We start from the raw sequence: 25,594 nt of genomic DNA, 5'->3' as shown, positions 1-25,594 counted from the left end.
GATACTTTAAAATCTGTAATAGATCCGCTGTGTAATGGATTAAACAGGGCGATATTTGGACAAGCACCTGTTATTTTGTCATTGGAAATAAAGAAAAAAAGTGTAACTGATATTTGCCACTACAAATTAATTTCCTGGATCAAACACTACATTTGATGTCAGAATATCGCAATGAATTATTTCATACTGACATTAATGATTACTGTAAATGCCACAGCTTTGGCTGTTGGGTATATATATATAACGGTGATATATAATGCTGCAATATCAGTGATCAATAGGGTAACATTTATAAATTCGGACATTTTCGTAAACAGATGGTGTATATGTTGTGTAAGCTTAAAGTGATATATGCCAAGTATTTCCGGCTGGGTGTGAGAGTGTATATGTATTTAACTTTGGAGAAATTCTCATTTCTTTGGGGATGATGCTATAAAATGTAACATTTGAATACTGATACGATATGTGCAAATTCTTACAATTGCGTACGTTTATATATACATGTATATTGCTCATGACAGCTGTCGAATAACATCGGACTAATTTATGGATATATATTCTCCAAGGATTGGACGACTTGTGTAGACACTATATTTTCTCTGAGGTGTTCTGAGGTGTATGTCTGTAAGGTCCAAAGTGAAATGCAAAATATTTGAAATTAAGGAAGTAGGTATGTTCTGTGGTCGCAATTTTGGAATTTATATAATAGAATAACAATAAGATGTAATTCTTTCACATTTCAGAGTAAACAAACTTTAACAACTGTCGCGATACAATTGTCAATATTAATGTCCAAAATGCCATACGTTTAAGATTGCACTCGCGGTCACGGATAAAATCAGATACAGGTCAGAAGATGCTCAGTATTTAAAGACAAATCGTTGATTTAGACAAAGCTGTTACCTTTGACACCAATAGCTATGAAGGTAATGCGTACTTCACACATTTTATTTCAATTAAGTGACATTTACATTTCACACCCGTTGGCAACTCATTAAAACCATCAGACATGATTTAGCTGTGGGCTTCGTTCAACTTAACAAAATGTCTGCTAGGCCTGACACACCTTATGCAAATAAAAAAATATAGTCTGTGACAAAACGTCATCTCAATTTTAGGCAATGAAATTTAAAAGCATGAGGTTTTTTTTGTTCTTTGAAATAGCGATGATAAAAAGGTTTATCATTAACATTCGTAATACTAGTAAATATCCATATTTTGCAACCAAAGGGGCTCTACTGGCGATGTACAAGAAATTTCATTCTGTTTTTCTCACTCGGAATTTAGCTTCCCAAGAACCTAAAACCGTATGTATCAATCATTCACAAATATTTTAGCTTTCTAGCTGAGCTTTCACCATTCTATCGAACAAAAATTCGATACCTCCAATCGTTGATAGAGTATATACACTTTTATCTCCAGGGTGTAAGGTTCTACGATCGTACAATGTCGCACAAGCTCAATAAACGAACGTCGTTCGTTAAGGGGTAGGGGGTCTGGCATCAATGCCTTTGTTGAACTTCTTTTTCTTTGAAATAAACCCCGAAAGCCAGTTCCCGACGCCTACCAAATTAAAAAACACATAATAGTATTATATAGTTGACAATAATGCAATGGTGATATGGGGTCCTGATATATTGATACATCTGGATCTACTGTGACTTTTCATGTCATTTACTATCATGATCTACAAATGTGCAGACGCCCCTCTGGGTTTCCATAAAAACATATGGAACATGATGCATCATAATACATTACTAGTAAGATAAGCTGAAAGGTGCCATCAGTGTGCTGTTTGTTTTCGTAAGATATAAGTTGCCGTACGCCGGATTCGCAGATAAGGTCGCCAGATATACATCAGCCTCAACTGTGTTAACTTTTTAAATTCGCATGAGCGTGTTGACATAATATGGCGCTGGTCATTATAAAACCCAACCCATTAATCTTTACAACGGTGTAACACTTCGTACTATTACAGTATTTCTGTTTTGAAGAACCCGACAGAAAGCTTTAGATATGTGTGTCACGCCACGTGTATATTCCTAAAAGTAGTTATGTCACAACACAATTTCACCTACTATATGGCTGATTAAACTCTCAACCTTTCCTTTATTAATGAAACCTACGTGCCACAATAATTAAGACACGTTTTTCGTATGAATCTTTCTCTAAAGTGTACTTTTATATGGTCTCATCCTCTGACGAGTAAATATATTCCAAAACATAATATTTATTTTACATAAAAGATAGATACTTTCGTACAAGGCTAAACCACAAATTACTGTGTCCAGTGCATCATTTTCCTTTAACCAATTTGTTATGCAAAATTGAGAAAGCCATTTTAGTAACTGTTTGTGATCGGCCTTGCTGTACGGCCAACTTAAAATGAATTAATTTATATGGTAGTTGTTGAAAAATTAAAATAAATTGATATGTTTTTCGCCTCTTCATAGTGAGAAAAAAACATCCTTTTCTTTTTGTCAGCATAGTTTTGACAAGAAAAATTGTTACTAATTGTTGCATGGTGACTGACCATAAATTCGTAACGGATTTCTTCGATTAATTTATATTTTTTTGTGATTCCAGATACCTCGTTATTGTTGCAAGGATTCCATGGGCGCCACGTACAAGAGCTATTACGGCCACTACAGCAATTGCATTGATCTGGATTATTTCGTCAGTTGTGGTAACACCTACAGCCCTCTTCACTAAAGTAATTCCATTTTACGAGAATGGTAAAACGCACCACTTCTGCGGAGAGATTTGGCCGCACCTCAAGATTACAGCTCTGAAAGTGTATGACATGTTTACACTAGTTGTTGGATTTATCATACCATTGGCGATAATGGCTATATGTTACTCTGGAATTTCTTTGAAGCTTTGGAACCACAAAGTACCAGGAGCCCCGTCGAGACTATCACTGCATAAGAGGCAAAACCCAGGTGCAGTTCAGAGAAAATCCGTTCGCATACTAGTCATTATTGTCATAGTCTTTGCTGCCTGCTGGTTGCCATTTTACACATTTACAATCTTTAGAGATTTCTTTCCCCTTGTCTATAACGAGTTCGATTATAGTTTTACACTTTTTTATGTTGTCGAAGCAATAGCGATGGGAAACAGCATGGTGAACACAACAATTTATGTCATAATGAATAAAAACGTGTTACGTAAAATTCGAAGACTGTCAATGGAAATACGCAGTCGACATAGTAGATTGACGAGGAACAGTCGTAGGCAGTCGGATACAACAAATCCTGGCGTGCAAAGAGATAGATCAATCTTAAGACGGTTGTGATGTGCAGATAACATTTTAAGATCTAGATGAACTATCATTGCTGTTATACTTAACAATGCACTGAATATAAATTAGATGGAAGATAGAAGTACAATGTTCTTGTCAACAGACGATAGGTTGTTCGAACCGATACTTCTTGAAGTTAACAATCGTTTTGTCATATACCTAACAAACTTCAAGTCTTTGAAGATAATTTTGAATGATCTCTTTCACAATGACTTAACTTTTTCCAATTTGAACACTGAAGATACGCAGAAGAGGTGATAGTTTGTGATATTTACAAGTTTATACAGAACGGTAGGGGGTATTGGTAGAATCAATAACACCACATCTGTGGATTGTACAAGAATTGAATGCACGTATAAGTATCGATCTTTGCAGCATGGAGCAACTCAATAGAGCGTCATCATATTAGTCAATGTCTTCGTTTGCGTAGTTCTAGGTAGTAGTAGATAGTGGTGGTGGTGGTGGTGGTAGTAGTGGTAGTAGTAGTAGTAGTAGTAGTAGTAGTAGTAGTCGCAGTAGGAGTAGTAGTAGTAATAGCAGTAGTAGTAGTAGTACCAGCAGTAGTAGTAATGCCTCAATTTTACGGTATTCGTAATACATATTATACACTACTCTCATCACAGACATCTATATCATATCATGGTTTGCATACTGTTTTGTGAGTGATGGACTTGTTTTGAAGGTTTTGGAACAATTTTCTCATACATGCTCTTACGTATACACTTAACCACAGCACAAAGCAGTATGCAAACCATGAGATGATATAAAGTACTTCTAAATCAAAGAAGACTTGAGCATCGAATGCTCAGTGTGTGCACCTATGAATATTATATCCTATTATATCACTGTCATGATCCATCTTTTAGAAATAAAGATTATAGAATAGCCATGTAGTCAGTGGTAGCATTATAGCTTTGCTCGATTACGATTATATGTGAACAATTTATAGAGAAATCGGAATGGAGGACAGAGCATCCTACAAATATGTTTGTACATTATGATGGCATACAAGCTCTAACAAAACTAGTAGTAGTAGTAGTAGTAGTAATACGTCAAAACACACACACACACGTACGTACGTACGTACGTACGTACATACATACATACATACATACATACATACATGCATGCATGCATGCATGCATGCATGCATGCACGCACGCACGCACACACACACACACACACACACACACACACACACATATACATACATACATACATACATACATACATACATAAATAAATACATACATAGCTAGCATTTGGTGCAAAGACGAAATATTACATTTTACTAGCTTCTAGTGAACGGTTACTTGTTTACAGCACGTGCGTCTTAAGTGTAAACGTTAAACGTTCACACCTTTCATATGCTTTGTCGTTGTAATAAAACACTAAAATGATAGGTACTTCAAATGAAATTTGAAACCGACTGGATTAAGTACATTAAAAGAGTGTCATCGTTACAATGTCCAAAATGCGATAGTCAATGAGTGGAAAATGTGTATCAGATTAATGGCGAGAGCAGTTAATCGTATTTTGAAAAGGTGTGTAACCTTTACGTTAGGGCGTATAACAAAATTATGCGCTTACCAACTATAAGTAATTCTTCGTTTGTTTCTGGACCCCAATCGAGTAAACAGGTCATGACTTGGTCTTTCCGTCGCTTTACCATAAAAAGCGAAGTGGCCATACTTTTGCCTTTGAATATGAATAACCATCCGAGAGAGAGAGATATATATATATATATATATCCAACTTGAAAATTGTCAACTATCTCGACATTACATTGAACCTCACCAACGGAAAGTTCTACCCATATAGGAAACCAAATGACCATCCAGCATACGTTCATTCTAGATCAAACCACCCGCCATCAATCATCAAACATCTTCCAGCGGCAATAAGTAAAAGGCTTTCTGACATTTCCTATGATGAAAGTGTGTTTAACTCCGCAGCCCCAGTCTACGCAGAAGTACTCAAAAACAGCGGATATAAAGATGGCATGGCATATGTCAATAAAAGTGTTGATAAAGTAAAGAGGAAAAATAGACAAAGAAATATCATCTGGTTTAATCCACCTTATAGTAAAACGGTAAAATCAAACATCGGTAACCAATTCCTCCACTTAATTGACAAGCACTTCCCTAGAGGTTCTAAACTGCACAAAATATTTCATAGAGGCAATGTCAAAGTGAGCTATAGCTGCATGGGGAACATGGCATCCATTGTTAAAGCACACAATAAAAAGATAATGGAACCAGAGAAAAAAGCAGTGAGTGTAGCCTGCAACTGCCGAGTTAAGGACATGTGCCCCCTTGGAGGAAAATGCCTATCCAGTAATATCGTGTACAGTGCCAATGTTAAGACCAACGATAGCAACAAGCAATACATTGGTTTAACGGATAACAGTTTCAAACTCCGACATGCCAACCACAAGCAATCCATCACCAATGAGAAATACCAATGCTGTACTGAGCTATCAAAACATATCTGGAACTTGAAAAGAAAAGATCAAGGTCGAGAGTATACCATCGACTGGTCTGTCATCACACGCGCACCATCCTATTCTAATGTTTCAAAGCGATGTGATCTCTGTCTGGCAGAAAAACTATGTATCATCTACGCTGACAAATCCAATTTATTAAACAAACGATCAGAATTAATCTCAAAGTGCCGACATCAAAATAGATATGTACTGACCAACTTCCACTGTGGCGCCCATATCACGTGAAATGGAACCTTAGAATTTTTGAACTTTTATAGTAGAACATCACTGACTGTACCGTTAGTCGTCCGATGATTGCGTAAGCATGAAACACTGTGTAACGGCTCCTGTGTATCTTACTTGATACTGTACTATTTTTAATAGTTATACCGCTCTACATGTATATGTATTGAGCACTGTTTGCTCCAGTATAGACATATTGTATATGTTGAGTATATATATATATATATATATATATATATATATATATATATATATATATATATATATATATATATATATATATATATATATATATATATATATATATTAATAATTATTAGAAGTATATGGGAGGTCTTTTGGTCGGTAGAGTGGATGGATGGATGGATGGAACAATGGAGAGGGCTAGCAGGCAGGCAGACAGACAGACAGAGACGTGTAGTCAACTTTAATTAGTAAAAAATAAGCAAAATATGTTGAAAGTGCCAACAAATTAAATAGCCAATGAAATGTGAATTGTTAAGATTTTATATGAACGGGGTTTTGATGTTAAATCCTGCATGTAGTATAAAGATGTACGGCTTATGCAGTCATTTTCCTGATGGACTGCAAGTGATTGAATTCTAATATGTTACATTAATTGATAACATTTAAATACAACATATTTGCACCCTCTCAATACACACTAGTTCACGTACCGTAAGAAAAAATCACACCTACACAACTAATCTCACCATCTTCTGAGTTTGTTCACAAAGAGTATGTTTAGAATTATTAGCAGGACTATGTGCATATAAAGCCGACCAACCGCACCACGCTTGATATGTCATAAATCGTGTTACAATTTAAAAGTGGATCTTCAAAGAGTGGATCTTAACCTGCGTATGTAGTTTAACAGTTTTTCAGAGCCACCAAATATTCCACAAAGAGTTCTGCCATTTTATCAGTAAATGTTTAACATGAGGAACATGATGTAAATTACCCTGTGTGTTTCCCGACAAATGTCAAAATAGACTGCTGGACCCGATGTCGTTTTTTTTTTAGTTTCACTCTCTGACATTATTGCGACTTGCTGTCTTCAAATGAAAAGAGACTTTGAAGACTACTGTTACTCACGGAAAATGCACAGTGCATGTGCGCACTTCTTTTGCACTTTCCCGCACAAAGAATTTTTTATTCGCTATGCTGGTTGAAGTTTTAACTGGGCACATTTTATTCAAAGTTAAGCCAGCGTACAATAGAGAGACATATTAACTAGGAGTCAGTGTAATATAACTTTTGACTTTAGAGAACTATCAATTCAAAGCGCGCGTGCTAGGAATCGTCACGTAAACAACGATTTTAATAATATCGCTATGTAATCGAAAAGGTTTTTTTCTTTCTTTTTTCCAACAAATCTTGGTGGCAGCTGCACCCGCCCCCTGCAGGCTACGGTACTGTCATGGCAGAGCTTGAATTTGAAAGAAGACATAGTTTACATAATATCGACTGTAAAATGTAGATATTTCAATTTTAGATGTCATAAATGTATAGTCGGAAAATTAATAGTACAGCAACAGTAATTTTAATGATTGCACCGTTTGTGAACGTCTGTTTGGTTTTTGTGATCAACATAGTATTACTACACGTTTCTATGACACACATGGATGTAAGAGCAAATATGTTTTAGTTTATCTGTTTAGCCAGACTTGGAAACAATATACTAATAAATTGCTTTATTTCTCTTAATGAAGGTTACTTCAAACAGCATACAACTTCATAAAAGAGCGCAATTAATAAACTCGTCCAAGTTTACCCTTGAAACGTATTTCCAGTTTGCATTGTGAACGTGACAATCGTGCATCAGGGCTCTTATTGAAACTACTGGTGCAACATTTTCTACTGTAACAAAAACCATAAAAACACCAGCTTTTACATATCAAATCCCTCTGTGGTAATATTGAGAGAGAGAGAGAAAAAACACTATAGATTTTAAAGTGTGAACTAACAACCTAATATACAATGCTGGAAATACAATATATTCATAGGTACTTGAATGGTTCCTGAGCTAATAATGTACAGATAGTGTTTAGGAGGAAGCATGGCAGCCATTCATTCAAGTATAAGAAGGTCACGAAATTAAAGGATGTTGTTCGGTATGGCATTCACCTATGTGCCAAGTTGGCAAGAGATATGGCTTTTCATTGTGGTCGAATGCATGCAATCGCGGACGGATCATTCCTCTATGGACTTCGTGCGTTGTATCATAGGCCTATGGTTGTAATGGGTATTTGAGGCATATTAGCTTCGAGACAAACACGTGTACTGTTGGGACCAAAACTATACTTTTAGCACGATTGTCTTGCTTGGTATATATAACTAGCTTCCGGTACAGGAAAACCCTCACATCGCAATATCCTTCGGGCTAGCTATATTTATCTAATGTATGGTATTTTACCCAATGTATAGGCAACGGTGTGATAATGATCTCTGCATGTAATAACCGACAAGTTAATTGCTGCCACCCAGCTGCTTATACTGCGGATAATACCTCTTGTGTACCTCTGACTTTTCAATATTTAGTTTATATTTGGGTAATGTACTTAGTACGTAAAATATATGTAATTCCAGTGCTATCGCGCATATATATATATATATATATATATATATATATATATATATATATATATATAGACAGAAAGAGAGAGACAGAGACAGAGACAGAGGGAGCGTGTGTGTGTGTGTGTGTGTACTAGAGCAAACATATACATACACTTGGTAACATTTAAATACAATATTGTACATATAATAGTCAAAACAAGAAGTTGGATATGTACCAAATAAAGACATTGTGATTGCAACGAAAATATACATGATACACTGTGTTATTAATTATAAAGTAATTGTGTAGACAAATATGTGTATTCATCGATTATAGTTTGTCGATGTTTGAAATCGAAAAAGGTCTTTAGGATACATATATTAGTATTGATGTAACCTAATATAGAACCACATTTATGAAAGTATGTCAAAAGTAAATCATATTGACAAATACTGATTACTGATCTATCCTATTGAAAATCCTTAGGTGTAACCTAGCGTATACAGACATACATTAATTGATAACCTAATATTCCTTCCGGAACTAAAAGGCACCAACTCATTTAGAAGAGTTAGTTTGACCACCATTCTTTCTACTATAACACTCTCGCAAAAAAAATGTTTCGATCAATTTTCCTTTATCCGTTTGAATCTTAGTAAATTTTCAAATATAGTCTTGTGATGGAAACCGGCCTTCTCGAACTTTTCATCCACAAACATCACTTGTTTTGTCAAAGCTTCGTTTGAGGACCTCACACCTTCAGTACTGCTACCTCCATCATTTTTTCGATCTTTTTACTTGATTCCGCTATTTCCTTTTGTGATGACATTCTTGCCATGCCTCCCTGATCATGCGTCTCAAGAATTTGAGTGTGCACTGTGTCAACTCAACGTAACAGTAACATAACCGGCTTCTGATATAGGTGTTGTGAAACTTCATTCTGATGTGTTTACTTTTCGTTCGCGTAGTTTTGACCATTTATGTATTTCTCGGCACATGCGACAAAATGTAATGAACAGGTCATAAAAGGAAATATGAAAAGAAACATTATGTTTCCATACCCTGCGTGTTCCATGGTATTGTTTGAGTGCAAAATTACTTTGTTGAGATTTATGAATGCGTCTCTGATTCACATGTGACATGGTTTTGTGTTCCATCACTGGTTACATAAACTGTAAAAGACACATTGATTACAGGTTCGATGGATATTCCATGCATATGAGAGTAAGATAATACAACCACTTATACATCACTACCAATCTATTAGTTTTTAGAATATCGATTTGTAGTCCTCCATAAAATAACATATATTTGAGCTTCTCAAGGCAACACTTGAAGTGTGAAAAGGACATGCTTACTAAAAATAACATTAAATGGCCGATCCTTTGTTGCGTACTGGGCAGGAATTAATTTTAAACAATATGCAATGTAGATATTGTCATTTTACAAGAAATATGCTCACTGCTGTCCATGATGAACAGACTTATCACTTGTATCCCTCAGACAAACCATTGATAAAATGTAACCGAAGTCTGGACAACAGCATGATATTTTAACATAGTTTTAGACATCAAGTAGGTGTTTGCACAACGTATTGCTGTTATTCATTACACCAACACTGACATCAACCAACATTCAGAGTAGCATGTCTTTTGATGATTGAATATTTACGGTTATAAAATACAATTATCCATAACCGATTTCATCGTGTGGTACTTCTGGATTATCATGTCGTCAGTGTGGCAATCGACGCAAATCGGAATTTTTCTCGTCATTTCCAATATCCGAATGGCCAATAGGTACATTCTTGAAGGGAGCTATCCATCATAGTGAAAGGATGCGAGGGAAATGTAAAAGGCGATGGGTCAACATATTGATGACAGGAGTATTTTATTACGATATACCTTTAGAGCGGCTGGTAATTTCACAGTGATTTAGCAACATTACGTTTCCTACTAGTGACTGTACATTAAATGTTTGGAAAGAATCCCAGGGGACGAATTGTTTATTACATCTTGCATTGTAGCATATGCCGAGACTTATATCAAATTCCCTACAACATTCACTGTGCCATCTGTCTGTTTTGCACGCACACTCATTATCAATTGGAGAATCTCTCTAGGGTATACCACACCTAATGGTAATTAGTAGCCTAGTGTTCATCAACGTGACACGTGTTACAATATATTTCGTTCATCTTATTTGCATATCATTTTTGTCAAGATTCGTTGGTTTTACATCGTTATATGCGGGGTATGTTTAATGATCTCCCACTCTCGTCATCATTTTCCGACTTGATTCTTTGCAGACGACTTCACTCTTTTCCATACATTCCCTCAACATCTCAACAATATTGACATCTCAATGGTGAACAATGAGTTTGAAAATTTGACGGATTGGTGTACTGCAAATAAACACTATCAATGGAAAAAGACAAAAATAATGTTTATTAGAGGCCATAGAAAACAATTGAATGTTAGTAGAACCTTGTGCATTAATGCAAATGTCATTGAACAAGTTGACTCTACGTCTTTTGTTGGCATCGTCTTTGACAACCATCTACTGTAAAAAAAAAGACTATATAGCTATACAGCGAAACACAGGAGCCATTTATAAACTTAGGGATTTTGTACTACGAAATATACTGATTTTACTCTACAAGGCTTTCGTTCAACCACATATATCATAATATGGTATAGAAGTGTGGGGAAATACATTTCACGCCTGTTTGAAGTGTATTTTCTTATCTCAAAAAATGGCTGTCCGTGCAATCTCACATGACCAGTTCAGGACTCACTCTTCACGACTTTTCAATAAGCTAGAATTTCTCGATGTATATACGCTGCACAGGTGTTTGGTCAATACGTTTGTTTGTGATTTGCTGCACAATAATTTACCATACTCTATTGATGAATACTGCAATGTGTTAAACTATGACTACAATACACGACAAAAAGGCCAGGATAATTTATGTGTACATTCTGTTAAAACATATTCCCGTAAACAATCAATGACATACACAGGTGCAATCACATGGAATTCAATACAGCATGGCACCAGCAATGAACCGAGAAGACAGCGATTCATAGCATCATTATGTAAAAGATTTATTGAAAGAATATACTGCATAACAGTGTATAGTTTTAATGTAATATATGCCTTGCTTATATTTTGCCGCTCAGAGATACGTGGGGATGAGGGTAGGGATCGCGGGTAGAGCTACATTTTGTATATTTATTTACACCCTAAACTTATACCATTATATACTGTTTCCAGGGGTCAGACACGATTAGCATCGCTATTTTTTGACTCCTGGTATCCGATCTGATTGTTTTGCTTCTAATGTATTTACGTTTGGGATGTCATTTTTCACTTCTCTTTTTGATCGGGTAATAAAAGATATCGTAATGTATCGTAATATTGGGTCTGTGTTCGTGAAATTGTATAAATTAGAATTACAATTAAAGTATTTGTAAATTTATTTATTTCAAAAACATTTGGCTCAAATCATATGCAATCTGGTACACATTTTGCCGAAACGACGAAACTTGAATAGTATTTATGTTAATTTGCATAATTGTTAACGTATTTCATTGTTCACTATAGCTAACAAAATTAGCCCTAGTGACAGTATACTTAACAGACGCAAAATAAGTGAAGCACTGTGATAAGTTTTGAGCGAACGTGTTCATTGGTTAGAATAATTAGTATCATGATTAAATACTCTTTCTCTTTCAAACTTCTTTGTCGTTTATTATATGCCATTGAAAAGTGTTCTCTAATCATAACTATGGCAATGATATTATGATCCAGTGAATACTTAAAGAGAAACATCTGAACACACAATGTAGTCTCTATATTTTGAAATATAGATATGTACTCATATTCAAGCAGTTTCAAATATCAGAAAAACTGAAAACCTAGTGGTTTAATCTCTCGTGAATCGTAAGAATCTTTGTAGAGACATCCTCAGATGACATAGCTTTCACTGATTCTCCTGAAGGCGAAAACATACACTTAGCTTGGTGATTTTATCTCTTGTACACATCAAACATTTGCAGACACTTACCGCTTATTTTTTAATACATTTATGATCATGTGCTTGTTCACATATCAACAATAGATGATTCATGCTGTTATCTGCAATTATCTCTGCTATTCTATCACTGCCAGTAATTATGGCCCTAATAACAATCATTTTTCAGTATTCTGTTGATTTGATGTACCTGCTGAGGGGCCCTTTTCTAAGCATGTCATATAAAACGTGCTAACATTAGTCTAGAGTTAACATTTGTCCAGTTTGTCAACAATACTTTTATGCAGTGATAAATCATTACAAATGGAAAAGAATAGTTATATTACTACATGAAAATGTCGTAACATTAAGTAATGAATAAACCTTACTTTGAGCAGATGAAATATGACATTATGCTAAAACAGGATAGGTAAAAACGTACAATTGCCATTACCACGTGTGAGGATCAGCATAAATTAGTTTCTGTTGAATACTACCTAGTTTAAGGCCTAAAACCGTTAACCAGTAGAATCGCTTACAAACAGAAAGAAAGTGGAAATAACCAAAATCATAGGTCGTTAAAAAGATTTTCGTTTTATAAAGTTTTATTCGGACAATCTGTTTGATTAAATAACATCTGGTAATTTGGTTAGACATTCGTCTACATCTTTGCAAGGATTGAGACTGTTTATTTATCTCAGGAGTATTGTTCTGAATAAAAACAATTGCTTTTGTAAAATCAGTTATCATCCACTTGGAAGAAAACAATATTGTGAAGGTTCACGGTGTAATAGTCACAGTCACTTTGTTGCCGATACCTGGCACAAACAATTCTCTCAACATTGCATGCATGGATGGCCATTAGAAGGAACAAAAATCGCGTTTGAAAATGCTTGAACCAATTTGAAATGATCCGATATGCAATCGGTTCACTTGGCACCAAACTTGTATACACGCCACATGGAAGACTATAGGTATGTTTTGAAACACTTCGCCTCAATTTTCAATGAAGAGAGACGAAAACTCGCTTACGCAAACCCAAATTCTGTGAAATTGCTCAGTCACACTTCAGAAAACATGATTCATACCGAATTACCTATTTGGAATCTTACGACTGATTTGAAAGCTAAAGATCCACTAGACATGAGGAGTGAAACTCCATCTCGAAATACAGTTGTCATTTTACAATGGTACACTCGGTGGACAGTGGATGAAAAGCTACATACGCGAAAACGAAAGAAACAATATACTTCGAGTAACACACTTGTATATTGTACCATGTATTCATTTTCTTTTCAGAATGGAAGTATGGGATTCCCGTGAAGTTTAGAAGAAAAAATGAAACGACAAATTGTACCTAGGACATTGCCCAAAGTTCAAGTTCAACCTCAGGTATACGGTTTGATCAGTAAATATACTAACAGCTGCCCACAGACAACGTGAACATTCAACATCTATCAAATTGATCCATTTGTTTTTACACTATGTCATAAAAGCTTAGCATTTGAGTGTGAGACACACGCAATCCTTGTTCGAGACGCACATAATCCTGGTCATAAGAGCTTAGCATTTGCCGTTTTGTGCAACAATTTACTCTAAAACAGGACACATTAAAAGATGCGTCAGTTAGAGGCCACAAAACAAACAGTCCAGGCGAAACCACACCAACTTACGTCTGTATCGACTGTGGTTGATGCAACCCTTGATGTCTTCTATTGATGTCACCCAAATGCTAAGCTCTTATGACCAGAATTGAGGTGTTCGAAATACACTGAATCCTGGCCATAAGAGCTTAGCATTTGGGGATTTTCTGCACCAATTTACTCTAAAACAGAAGTCATCAAGGGTTCCGTCAATGAGAGTTGATACAGACACAAGCTGGTGTGGTTTCGACTGGAATGCTAAGCTCTTATGACTAGGATTGTTTCAAACAAGGATTGTGTGTGTCTCAAACACCCAAATGCTAAGCTTTTATGACAAAGAGTGTATTTATAGAACTAGAACCGGCCCTTATTCCATTTTTATTCCTGGCGGGGTTCTGTTTTATCAGAATAGTTTTGTTTATACAGCCATTGTGAATGGAACAAGGTGCGAAGTATATGTACATAGCATAACTTCTAGTACTCTTTTTAAGAAAAGGTAGAAAGGATATTTTTATGATTTAATGGATCGATTTGCAAAGGATGACGTTCTTTTTATTGATTGTAGTTTTGTAGTATGGGAGTTTGATCTTCATCTATGGTAATGTTAAGTGTGTCTGTTTAATGTGGGACCACAGTGGAAATAACTTTATAACTTTTCTGTGTTATCCCAGTACATTAATGTTTATTTTGTCTGTTGTAATTGTTTTCTGTATACTGATTTTTTATTTCGTCTTGTGCTCAAATAAATCAAATCAAATCAAATCAAATAAACCAAATCAAAACAGTCAATGTTGAGGAATGGGATGACATTGACACTGAAATTTCAGATAAATAACCCTAACCATCAATCCTCTCGTAATTAGCATATTATCATACTGAGATGGTTACTTTATATTATGCAAATCACAATTAAACATGTATCAAACCAGAAGAAACGTCAATTAAAAAACTCAACTAAATACTTCACTCACGTGGCAACGTTTATCTAATGTCCTTAGTGACATACCTTTGAAGACAGTCCCTAACGTCCAGTCACACAAGGCTTACATGTAATTGCACTAATAATTTGGGGCGTGGCATTCAACTTGTAAAGTAATATTTGAAAACAATATCTCAAAAAGTTAATACCAAACAAATACCATAACCTTGGCTTATTGACAGTCCCAATCTTTCAAAGGAATGCTGAGCTTAATGTGTGTATATACAATTGAGTAACAACATTACACTGTGTAGCTGCCATATGGTGTGACTCTCAGAGATGTATAAAAACTCTTGAGGTGAGAGTGCAGTGCTTTCGGTGGGACATACGTTACTCACGGAACGTGTGGCATGATTATATTGGTTTCTGAAACGTGACGTCTACTTTTTGAGACGGCAATCCTCTTAAGGACGTCATCAAAGAAACTAACAGATGGGAAAGTATCGACATCTTGGAAGCATCTGCATCTAATGTTACGTGGCTTACAAAACATAATATCTACCTATTTTGTATCGAATAAAACTCACTTCATGTTATGCTTGTTTCAGCGGTGCCGTAGAGATCAGACGGTTATGTCACCGATCAAGCATTACACATTTACCAGACCATGCAATGAAGATTAAACTCAATTTGGCTAATGTACTACAGACAAACGTTGACGATAAACTAGATACGTACATGTACCGTTGTCACCATTATTGACTCTAATCCTTGGTAAAGGTGATGCATGTGTTTATATCACCATTAAAAACGTGTTCGTGGAATATGAAGCAAAATCGATTAAAAGATGAAACGGTAGTATTATCTACATTAAACGCTTTCGTTAACCTCTGACAGGGCCGCTAAAGCACAACGTCACCGAGACCCCAAATCTCAGATGATGCATACAAGTGGACAAGGAGAAGCTATGCTCATCATGCACATCTCGTATATTTTTTATGTACCTGACGCAGGTCAGTAGCATGTCTTGCCTTCACGAGCGTTTTATCTGTCACCTCTGCAATTTTGCTTTAGCTAATACACCAATATCTTGCTGCAAGATTGTGTTAACACATGTCAAGTAAATCTTCCACTTGCTCAAGGAAGTGGTCAGCTTCTTCAGCGGGTAGCTGGGTCGATAGATTGATCGGGTCATCCTTTTTTTGAAATTGGAATTGGGAATGGTGGGGGGGGGGGTATTCTGTTCTGAAAATTTTAAAAGGGGGGGGTTGTGTCTTGGATTGGCATTGATGAAAGAACAATTCATTTAATGATATGAACGTATCTCAACTGTGGCATTTTTCTTGTCCCCATTTTCTTACCTAACTTCTTCACAAAGAGCACAAGACCAGTGCTTATAAATGAAGACGCCCACACTCGCACAAATTCGTGCAAGGCACTTCAAAACATGACGGTTCCGTGCACTCTTGTAAATCGGACACCGTAAGGGTCTCAATAAACTAAGCACAACGGCAACCCTCCTGAACTTCTGAGGCCAGATCATATGAGACACCCTGCCACACACACACGAGCGGTAAACATATCCCCGTCTCAAGCTCTAGTTCTCACCTAAATTCTACTGTCAATATGTTGTTAAACTTTGTGTACACATTTAGTTACTATTTACATGACGGTACTGTGACATTGTGTTAACCTGTTTAGGGTTTACTGAGAGGGGCAGACACATTATGTCGGCCCGATGGAAATATCTACCGGCCCCGTCCACCACCCCACCCCTTGGAGAAAATGACCCGTCCCTGAGGAATAGTCTGCATACATAATGAACGTTAACTGCGTCACTGTTTTCGAATCGTTCCTATATTCTCATGTTCATTGAGCATTTCTGTCAGCCTTGTCGTCAAAAGCATCATGATTTCCATCTAAACCATAGACAGTTCAACAAAGGATAGTGCCTGTTCCTTCTCAAGTACACTATGTGACGTCTGTTTGAAGCACGGAAGTTTGCTGGAAATAGAATTGAAGCAATATGTCATGTGTTGTTATGGAAATAAAACTGAGTGTATCTTTTTTCCTGGTATGAATGCACATCATATGTTGATTGGCGTAATATCTCAAGGTTTTTTCTTTGATAAATGTTCTGCATTGAAGGGTACGTTGTAGAAGATTTATGAATTTCAAAGCGTAGGCGTTCTTGAAAGGCTATAAAACATTATTTTTCATCAAAATAGAAAGGTTTAACCTATACTGTGTAATGACGTTTGGTTGATGTAGATAATGAGCGGTACAATCCTAATACATCGGTACATATGGAATTTAATATATCATTTCTCAACGAGGCACTATTTTATGCTTGAAAAGACCTTTCATGCACCAATACCGTTAATACCTCACTTAAAATTATGTCATAGTTGAAGCCACGAGTAGTTAGAAACCATTGGAAATAAAGCATAATTGAATAGAACCAAGGATATTCGAGGGATTCGCCAGCACAAACACTGTGGAAAAATATGCAACAAATAATTCTCGCTCTTACCAGATACCAAACTGCAATACAGACATCTTCAAAAAATGCATTCTTTTGACAAACAATTAATATATACTGAAACAAGCTGGAAGATAGTTTAGTTAAAACTGGAGCTGATTGATGCCTTCAAAGCATCCATCCAGCTCGACTAAATGCCTTCTCCCTCCTTCAATCATATACAAGTTAGCTGTTATTCGCCGTATTTATACAGATACAGACACAGATCAGTTAAATCCCTGCTGACAACCATGCAGTGAATAAATTGTTAGTTTTGGTGCAAGGAGAAAAATGATGAGAGCGGGAAGTGTAACAAAGATATTAGGTAATCTCGGAAGTTCTTATCTTCATGAGCTTGGGGTATATAAGGTTATCAATGCCTATGATTGTGGTACTGATCATTCGTTGTTTGAAGTAAATATCGTGTGACCATCTCAACATTTCTTATGTGACACTCTTACAAATTATGCATGTGATACGACTTCAACATCTTGAGGATAAAAAAAATCATTACCTGACATCAAAATCGTTTGCGTGTTTATCTACAAAACATACTAATTCACTCTCATTTGCCATAGTATTATCGATTGTACGGGCTGTCAACAGACGTGAGGATTCAATGCTCGCACATGGAGAATTAGTTTCTTTAATTTACATGACTTCATTCCGTTTTAGTCTTGGCGGTATTTATTAAAGAAATTCGTCTGCACATGATATGCTCTGGATTCTAATTTACTTTCTCAAGATCAATTTGGTTTCTGATAAACCTGTACGTGTACAAGGAAAAGCTCATGTATAGGGTAATAGTCAAACAGGGTAGATACATGTATTTTTAAGTAGTGAGGTGAATGAATGCATTAAGATGTACGGACACGCGCAGAGGTTGTTACTTTCAATATGCCGATGCCACTTGACTAGCACTGTCGAATACGGGCTAACAATCTATTACTAGTCTAAGAGAGTTTTTGTGCTGGGTAGTCCATGTCGTACTCTTCACCGACTCCGTGAGTTTTTTTAACGCAATAAGTTCATCGATCACATGACACCACTAAAGTTAGTGTACTCAACCATCATCAACAGACATGCAAGAAGATTTTCTGAAAGGCACTTTAAAAGCCGCTTTGAGGGGGAGCGTTTGTTGATGGATAGAAGTAGCCTTCCATAGACCTGTTGCCGGTTCCAAGATGCATTGCGCGTCTCTCCATACAATGCCATGTATTCTGTACGCGCGGAGGTGTTTGCACGCGCTACTCAGGGGGATGGTTGTCACATGACGGTACCCTGGGTTTACCCGTAAAATCCCACTCTGTCATCGATGGCGTTCAGTCTTTGTTCTATAAAATCACCCATAATTAAAGAGGTCAACATGTCTTACCATCATTTCCTGATGAAAATGTTATTGCAAATGCAATAAACATAAGCGACGTCCTCTCGCGAAATGCATCTTGGAACCGGAAAATCGACTATTCCAGCTTTTACGATGGAATCGGCTGAACCGCCTACCTTTATCCATTTTGGACAGATGATCAAAATATTGCTGAATAGGTAATCTTGTTAAAACATTGGAGGATTATTGCCCATATCTCGACACAGACAATTTTCAGTAGCCTTGCTTGATATTTTAAGAGAGTGTGTCATTACAGTAGACTATTGTTGGTGACGGTATGTGAACGCTACGAGCGTATTACTAAAAGGGGTGTCATGGTTGTAATCTATGTTGAAGTTCCTGAGAAGTAAACTTTGTATTTCCGCAATTGTGATAATGGCCCGTGATAAATGCCTTCAACTAAACAGGTATCGTTATAATGGTACCTGGGAAAAACAAAGCATGAACAGATTACTTTAAAGCCAGTAATACTAATAGTTGTCAAGACGTATTACAGCTTGGCGCGTAAACCATCCCAAAATAGCTGCACTTACATCGCCCTGGAATGAAGGTTAATCCGTGTGGGCCTAATGACGTCGACTAAAGGAAACGATATCTGACCTTTGAAGAACATTAAGGGAAAATTAAACTTGATTCGATTACGAGACTCTGAGGTACATACAATCGGATTGAAGTACAATCATCTACAAACGTATTGACGGCGCTAAATGCTCTTTGATACGATGCTGTGTAATTACTCGATCAATCATATGGTTTCATAAAGCTTAATACTGTGACCCATGTATTTTGAATCCAACACTGCAATAAATCGAATTCAATAACATTTAATTGAGAGCTTAACTTACTGCTATACGTTCTGGGTTAAGGCACTCCTCACGTTTTATTCTACTTAAAAGATTGAAACGGGCTGGTAAAATTGATGGTCGCTGACATGCAGTGAATCATAATTCGTAGGCCATGACCAATAACGATGCTGCTAATGGATTTCGACACTAAATAGCACACTAAAAGTGAATTGTCCCTTGAAAACAATTACACAAATAATGTAAAGTTAACTAAGTAGACGATATTTAGTTCAGCAGTCTGTTTGTAAATAATGAAAGTGATATTCAGCAATTTCAAAGGCTATAATAACATTTTCTATAAAATCCCATTGCACACTTTTTAAATATTGGTCGCCTACCATTTGAAAAAAAAAATGTTTGATTGTGAATACAATCTTTTGTACTTGAAATGAACCAGGCAGAAAACACGGTGATCAAATATGTCGTTGTATAGTAAACAGCCGCAAAAATGTAAAGCATATAGAATCCAAATTTAGGTAAAAACGTTAAATGAAAATATAATTGTGAAGCATACTATTTTCACAGCACTGCAAGTGTGTAACTTGTAATACAAGTCAACGTAATGAAAATAGCGTCATTTACTCTATTTAATGGTGTTAATAGAACATTTCAAAGACCATCGTCTATCATTTTGTGCTGAGGTTCAACAAAGGTTGAATGCCGTGAGATGTACTCTCACTATTCGAATATTTCACACACTGCACAATTTATTTCTTATCTTAATTAGTTTTCAAATATCACTGAATCCACGTACTTATCTTCGGTAGACTGGTTGATGAGAGTTGTCTGAATCACTGAATCCACGTACTTATCTTCGGTAGACTAGTTGATGACTTTTGTAGCCTCTTGTCTCTTTTGTTGGAATTTCATTAGATAAACACCTTACCTGGTCTGACCATATTGACAAAAGGAAGAAATTCTATATAGACAGACACATTTCACCATTAAGTATTTTATTACTTTTGTACAATGCCTTTATACTTTATTCCAATCTGATCGAAAAATTATCCACATCTTTTTAGGAAACCTTTGAAATCTTTAAATTTTAAAATTAGTAGAGCAGTACTGGTGATTAAATTATAAACTTAGAGGTGTAGACTTTTCGTTTGTTGTATAGACTTTTCATGCAGTAAAATAGACTTTTATGTGTACATTTATTCATTTATCTTGTTCTCCCCGTTATATATGTATTTCAGTCCCAATGATGACTGAACCCTCTTATTGTTATCATTCACAGTGTACAATGTCGGATGGTCAGGCTAGACTAGCTGTAAGTTATTTCTTGACTCCCTATTTACCCTTCTCTCTTTTGTTTTCTGTTACCATTATTTTGTAATCATTTATACATTTTGGTAAATAAACCACTTAATATCATTATCATCAAATGAATAGCTTTGAAAGTATACGTATTACTTTAAAACGACAACAGTGGAACAATGAGATATATAGCACTCTAACTTTCCACATTCTGACAGTGGGTGACCATGCCTGTCTTTGTGGAAAACCCTCATGTAACTCAAAACAATATGAAACAAGACGTCCCAGAAGACGTATCTTACACATATTCTTTTTTTGATCCTTTACGAACCTGGCGACAGAAACGAGACGTTAAAAGCATTAGCAGATTATAGAATGTCTTAAATCTACGAACAATTTCCTTTTAAAGGTAAACGAATGAGACGGATTAAACCTTTGGAAGGCATGCCTTGTTGGGTCTGCGCAAAAAAAAATGTGCATTTCTCATTAACTTAATGGATTGTACAGCGAATAGTTATTATTCAATAAGAGTGTATTACAGTCCTTTAGTTTCATTCCTATCTAACTTTTATTGTTCCACAGCTGAGTTGTTTCTTACATTCCCCAACAATTGTTTATTATATGGAATTTACAATTACTGTGATTCGATATCACTTGCAAAATCGTGTAATGTGAACATCACTTTTACAATTCAGAATTCCAATACATTCAAGCACCGGTAAAGATGTGAATTTGAAATTAAAAATGTAAGAAACAAAAAGAACATGATTATCATGAACGTGATGATGATGATGATGATGATGATGATGATGATGATGATGATGATGATGATGATGAAATCGGATGATATAATGTCACACACCTATATGTACAATACAACTGGATTAAAGTTGCCACTGGACACGTTGTATATGCTCTCAGTCACTTGACCTGTAAGTGATTTCATAAAGAAACTTTACGTCAAACAATTTGAAAGTCTTCCGCATGATCAGCCAAGAGTAAAGAAGACATCTAGCTACGTCGGTGCATTTATCCAATTATTAATGGAATTGCTCAAGACTAATACTAATATACACGTCAGGAATATTAACTTCAGTATTAGAGCATCCGTCAATCTTAAACACGCACAAGTGTGGAGTGTGTGTTTTTTTCTAAAACTGACTTCGAAGCGCTAAATTGCTGGATGAATGATTCAATAAAGATCACTAAAATGAAAGATGAAGTAGTATCCTGTTCTTCACCTAACTTTAAAACATTCTACTTTGGCTGATAATTATTAAAATAACTTACTTAACCCTTGTTAACCTAACTAGAGCATTATTTTGTCGATCAGAGAACCAACAATATATTCACTGAAAACTATTAAAATACCAATGATTAGATTTTGCATATATTAATTGAGATCGATTGTATCCATAAGTAGTAGCAAGTAGTGATTCAATAGGGTCGTTGATTTTTGGATGCAGACCCCAAAATCAATACGACTGGAGTTATTGTACAATATTATGTGTACAGCTAGACAAATATGTTTAGTCACATGTTTACTCACGATATTACGAATAAGCCATTATATCTAACAAAGGGTTTTTTAAAAACTTTTCAATTGCAGCTAGTGCAGCTTTAAATTATGTAAAAACAACAAACATAGTCGTGAATATGTAAATATGTAAAACATCGTCGACTTAATATGTAAATATGCCAAAAATAGTCTATTTGTCAATTTAGTTACATTTAGAACAGCAAATGTAGATAAAGTTAAATACGTCGTCTTGTAAAGTCACATAATTAATTATTTCTATTATACGTCACCTGTCACCAATCTCGCATTCTGATTGGTCGAGAGAACTGCAGATATGCAGGCGTATTTTTCGCCAACAGTCGTATTTTTGCTTGTTGTATCACGTGATCACTGCACGTCCCCTTGTAAACAAACCTAGCAGGCAACTAGAAATCCAGCTATATCCAGCATTTCCAATGCCAAATTTGTTGTCAACCGTTGTATACATTGTAGCAAGTCTTTGAACTGTACTTTTCATGTCACAGGGAAATAGTCAAACATTCCACACAGAACGGCGAAAGTCCAGTGACATGACGGCGAACGCACGGTCGTCATGCGATCGTAAACATGAATTCCTAAATTTATGAAAGATATCAAAATTATCACTACAGAGGGTGTAATATTTGCTTAACTAGAACAAAGCATGCCACGAACATTTCTGTACATTTAATGGAATACAGTACGCAAAACAAAGACGTACTCATTTTTCATCTGAAGGTTATTAAGTTGAATATGTCACTGAGTGATATGCAAATAGTAAACATTACGTCATGCTACTGAGCAAACGCGCACTCTGATTGGATGATGATAAAGTTAAGGCTGACATGTAAACAACCGCATTGCAGTTATCGGAGAGGTGCGTGATAAATACGCTCAACAGTATAACTCGGAAGTGATTTTACTTTAAAATGAAACCGCATTTTCAGACATTCAAAAAATGTATTTGCAGTGGCAGGTGACGTGTATGTTATTTGCCAAATACTGTTCCAACTTCCACATCTTGCTCGACGTAATTTTGCCGGTATAACGGCTCGCTTCTGGATATGGAACAGTATTTGGCAAATAACATAAAATTATACACATCACACAGCTTGTGAAACTTTCGTGAAGTCAGACAACTAGAACGCCTGCTGTTGAAAAGCGGTATTTTTCTCATTTGGCATTTACGTGATTAATAAATTAAACACAGAAAGGAGCAGTAAACTGCAGTGGCACTAAATAACGAGTATTGTGAATAAGTATTGTTGTCGCTGACTATGATAAAATGTCTGTTAAAATTACAAACATTGTCAGTGTTAAAATTACAAACATCAATATACGTGACATAACAAAACATCTAGCAAGCGATTGAGCATCATTGACAATTGACGGAGGAAATACTGCCATATTTCATTTGGTTCTCCCTCCCTCCCTCCCTCCCTCCCTCCCTCCCTCCCTCCCTCCCTCCCTCCCTCCCTCCCTCCCTCCCTCCCTCCCTCCCTCCCTCTCTCTCTCTCTCTCTCTCTCTCTCTCTCTCTCTCTCTCTCTCTCTCTCTCTCTCTCTCTCTCTCTCTCTCTCTCTCTCTCTCTCTCTCTCTCTCTCTCTCTCTCTCTCTCTCTCATCTAAACTAGTGGGACGTGCGCCTTGCGGCAGCCTCCCAAACCTACTCCAAAACATATCAGTTTTTGCTCCACATCGTGGCACAGCCTGAACTCGTTCTTGAATGTGATCAGCTATGAATGTACAGAGACCAACTTGCAATGGATTTGAAGTACATATGCTTCGGAACAAAGTTGAAAACTACCTTGGAAAACTGTTCCACCTTGTTCATGACTCAATGTGAAGACTCCATGGAAGATGGTCTCAAGGCTTCATTGTACTTTTATATATGCGTAGTCTATTGTTTCAGCTAAGTGACACCTTTCAAGTTAATTACTCTACCCATTGTTGTGATAATTCAACATTAACACCATGCAGTACAGTAAGTGCCTTCTACACCTGTTCAACACCAAATCAACAAGACTACCAACTTCAGTATGGAACTTAGTGAAATCTCTTAACATTCGATCTAGACCTGCCACGCACCGAGGTACCAGAGCGGGTGCTAATATCATAAGAACTATCAAGACTATTTCACTAAATTCGAGACCAAAAGTGACTGGGTATTCCATCACTACGAAGCCTGTGGGTGTAAATTTCAATAACCTAATACAAATACCACTGGTCAATCAAAACAATCTACCAGGTGAGATTTTAAGACAAAGTCAACTGCTTCTTACAACATGGAATGTTCGCTCTATACGCAACAAAGCTGCTGACATCGAAGACTATGTAAGAGAAAAAGACATCGATATATTGGCATTGACAGAAACATGGCTACGTGTGACAGGCGATGAACATATTATCTCTGAGTGCACTCCACCTGGGTATTCTTTCATACATTCGCCTCGTATACAGTCAACTGGTGGAGGAGTTGCTGTCATTCACAAGTCATCATTAAAACTCAAATCATGGAAACGAATAAGTCATGTCATATCATTTGAAGCTAGCGAAGCAACCTTCGAGTATCAAAGTTCATCACTCAAAGTCATTGTAATATACCGTCCACCTCGATCAGCTAAGACAAAAGTTACAGTCAGTCAGTTCTTACAGGAGTTTTGTTCTATGCTGGAAAGTTATGCTGCATTCACTGGTCATCTGTACATTGCTGGTGACATCAATTTACATCTTGAAAACATCAATGACTCAAATACTCGTAAGTTCAAAGATCTTATGGATGGAATTGGCCTGAAACAATGGATAGACTATCCGACCCATGTCAAAGGTCATACATTGGATGTCATCCTGTCAAACTCTACTGCAAAAGTCAAGTCTACAATG

At 36.3% G+C, this 25,594-nt stretch overlaps 1 protein-coding gene across 1 annotated transcript in view; it reads right to left on the bottom strand.

Annotated features, from left to right (window-relative positions):
* LOC144439278 (uncharacterized) overlaps positions 1–20,818 on the bottom strand; it is a 47,608-nt gene extending 26,790 nt beyond the window's left edge. The window contains exon 1 of the mRNA XM_078128555.1: positions 20,806–20,818. Coding sequence (XP_077984681.1) covers positions 20,806–20,818 — 13 coding nt within the window. The remainder of the gene's footprint in view (positions 1–20,805) is intronic.
* Between the last annotated feature and the right edge of the window lie 4,776 nt (positions 20,819–25,594).

The sequence above is a fragment of the Glandiceps talaboti genome, chromosome 8 (assembly GCF_964340395.1).
Source record: "Glandiceps talaboti chromosome 8, keGlaTala1.1, whole genome shotgun sequence".
Classification (NCBI taxonomy): Eukaryota; Metazoa; Hemichordata; class Enteropneusta; family Spengelidae; genus Glandiceps; species Glandiceps talaboti.
This window is presented reverse-complemented; position numbering and strand designations above follow the sequence as displayed.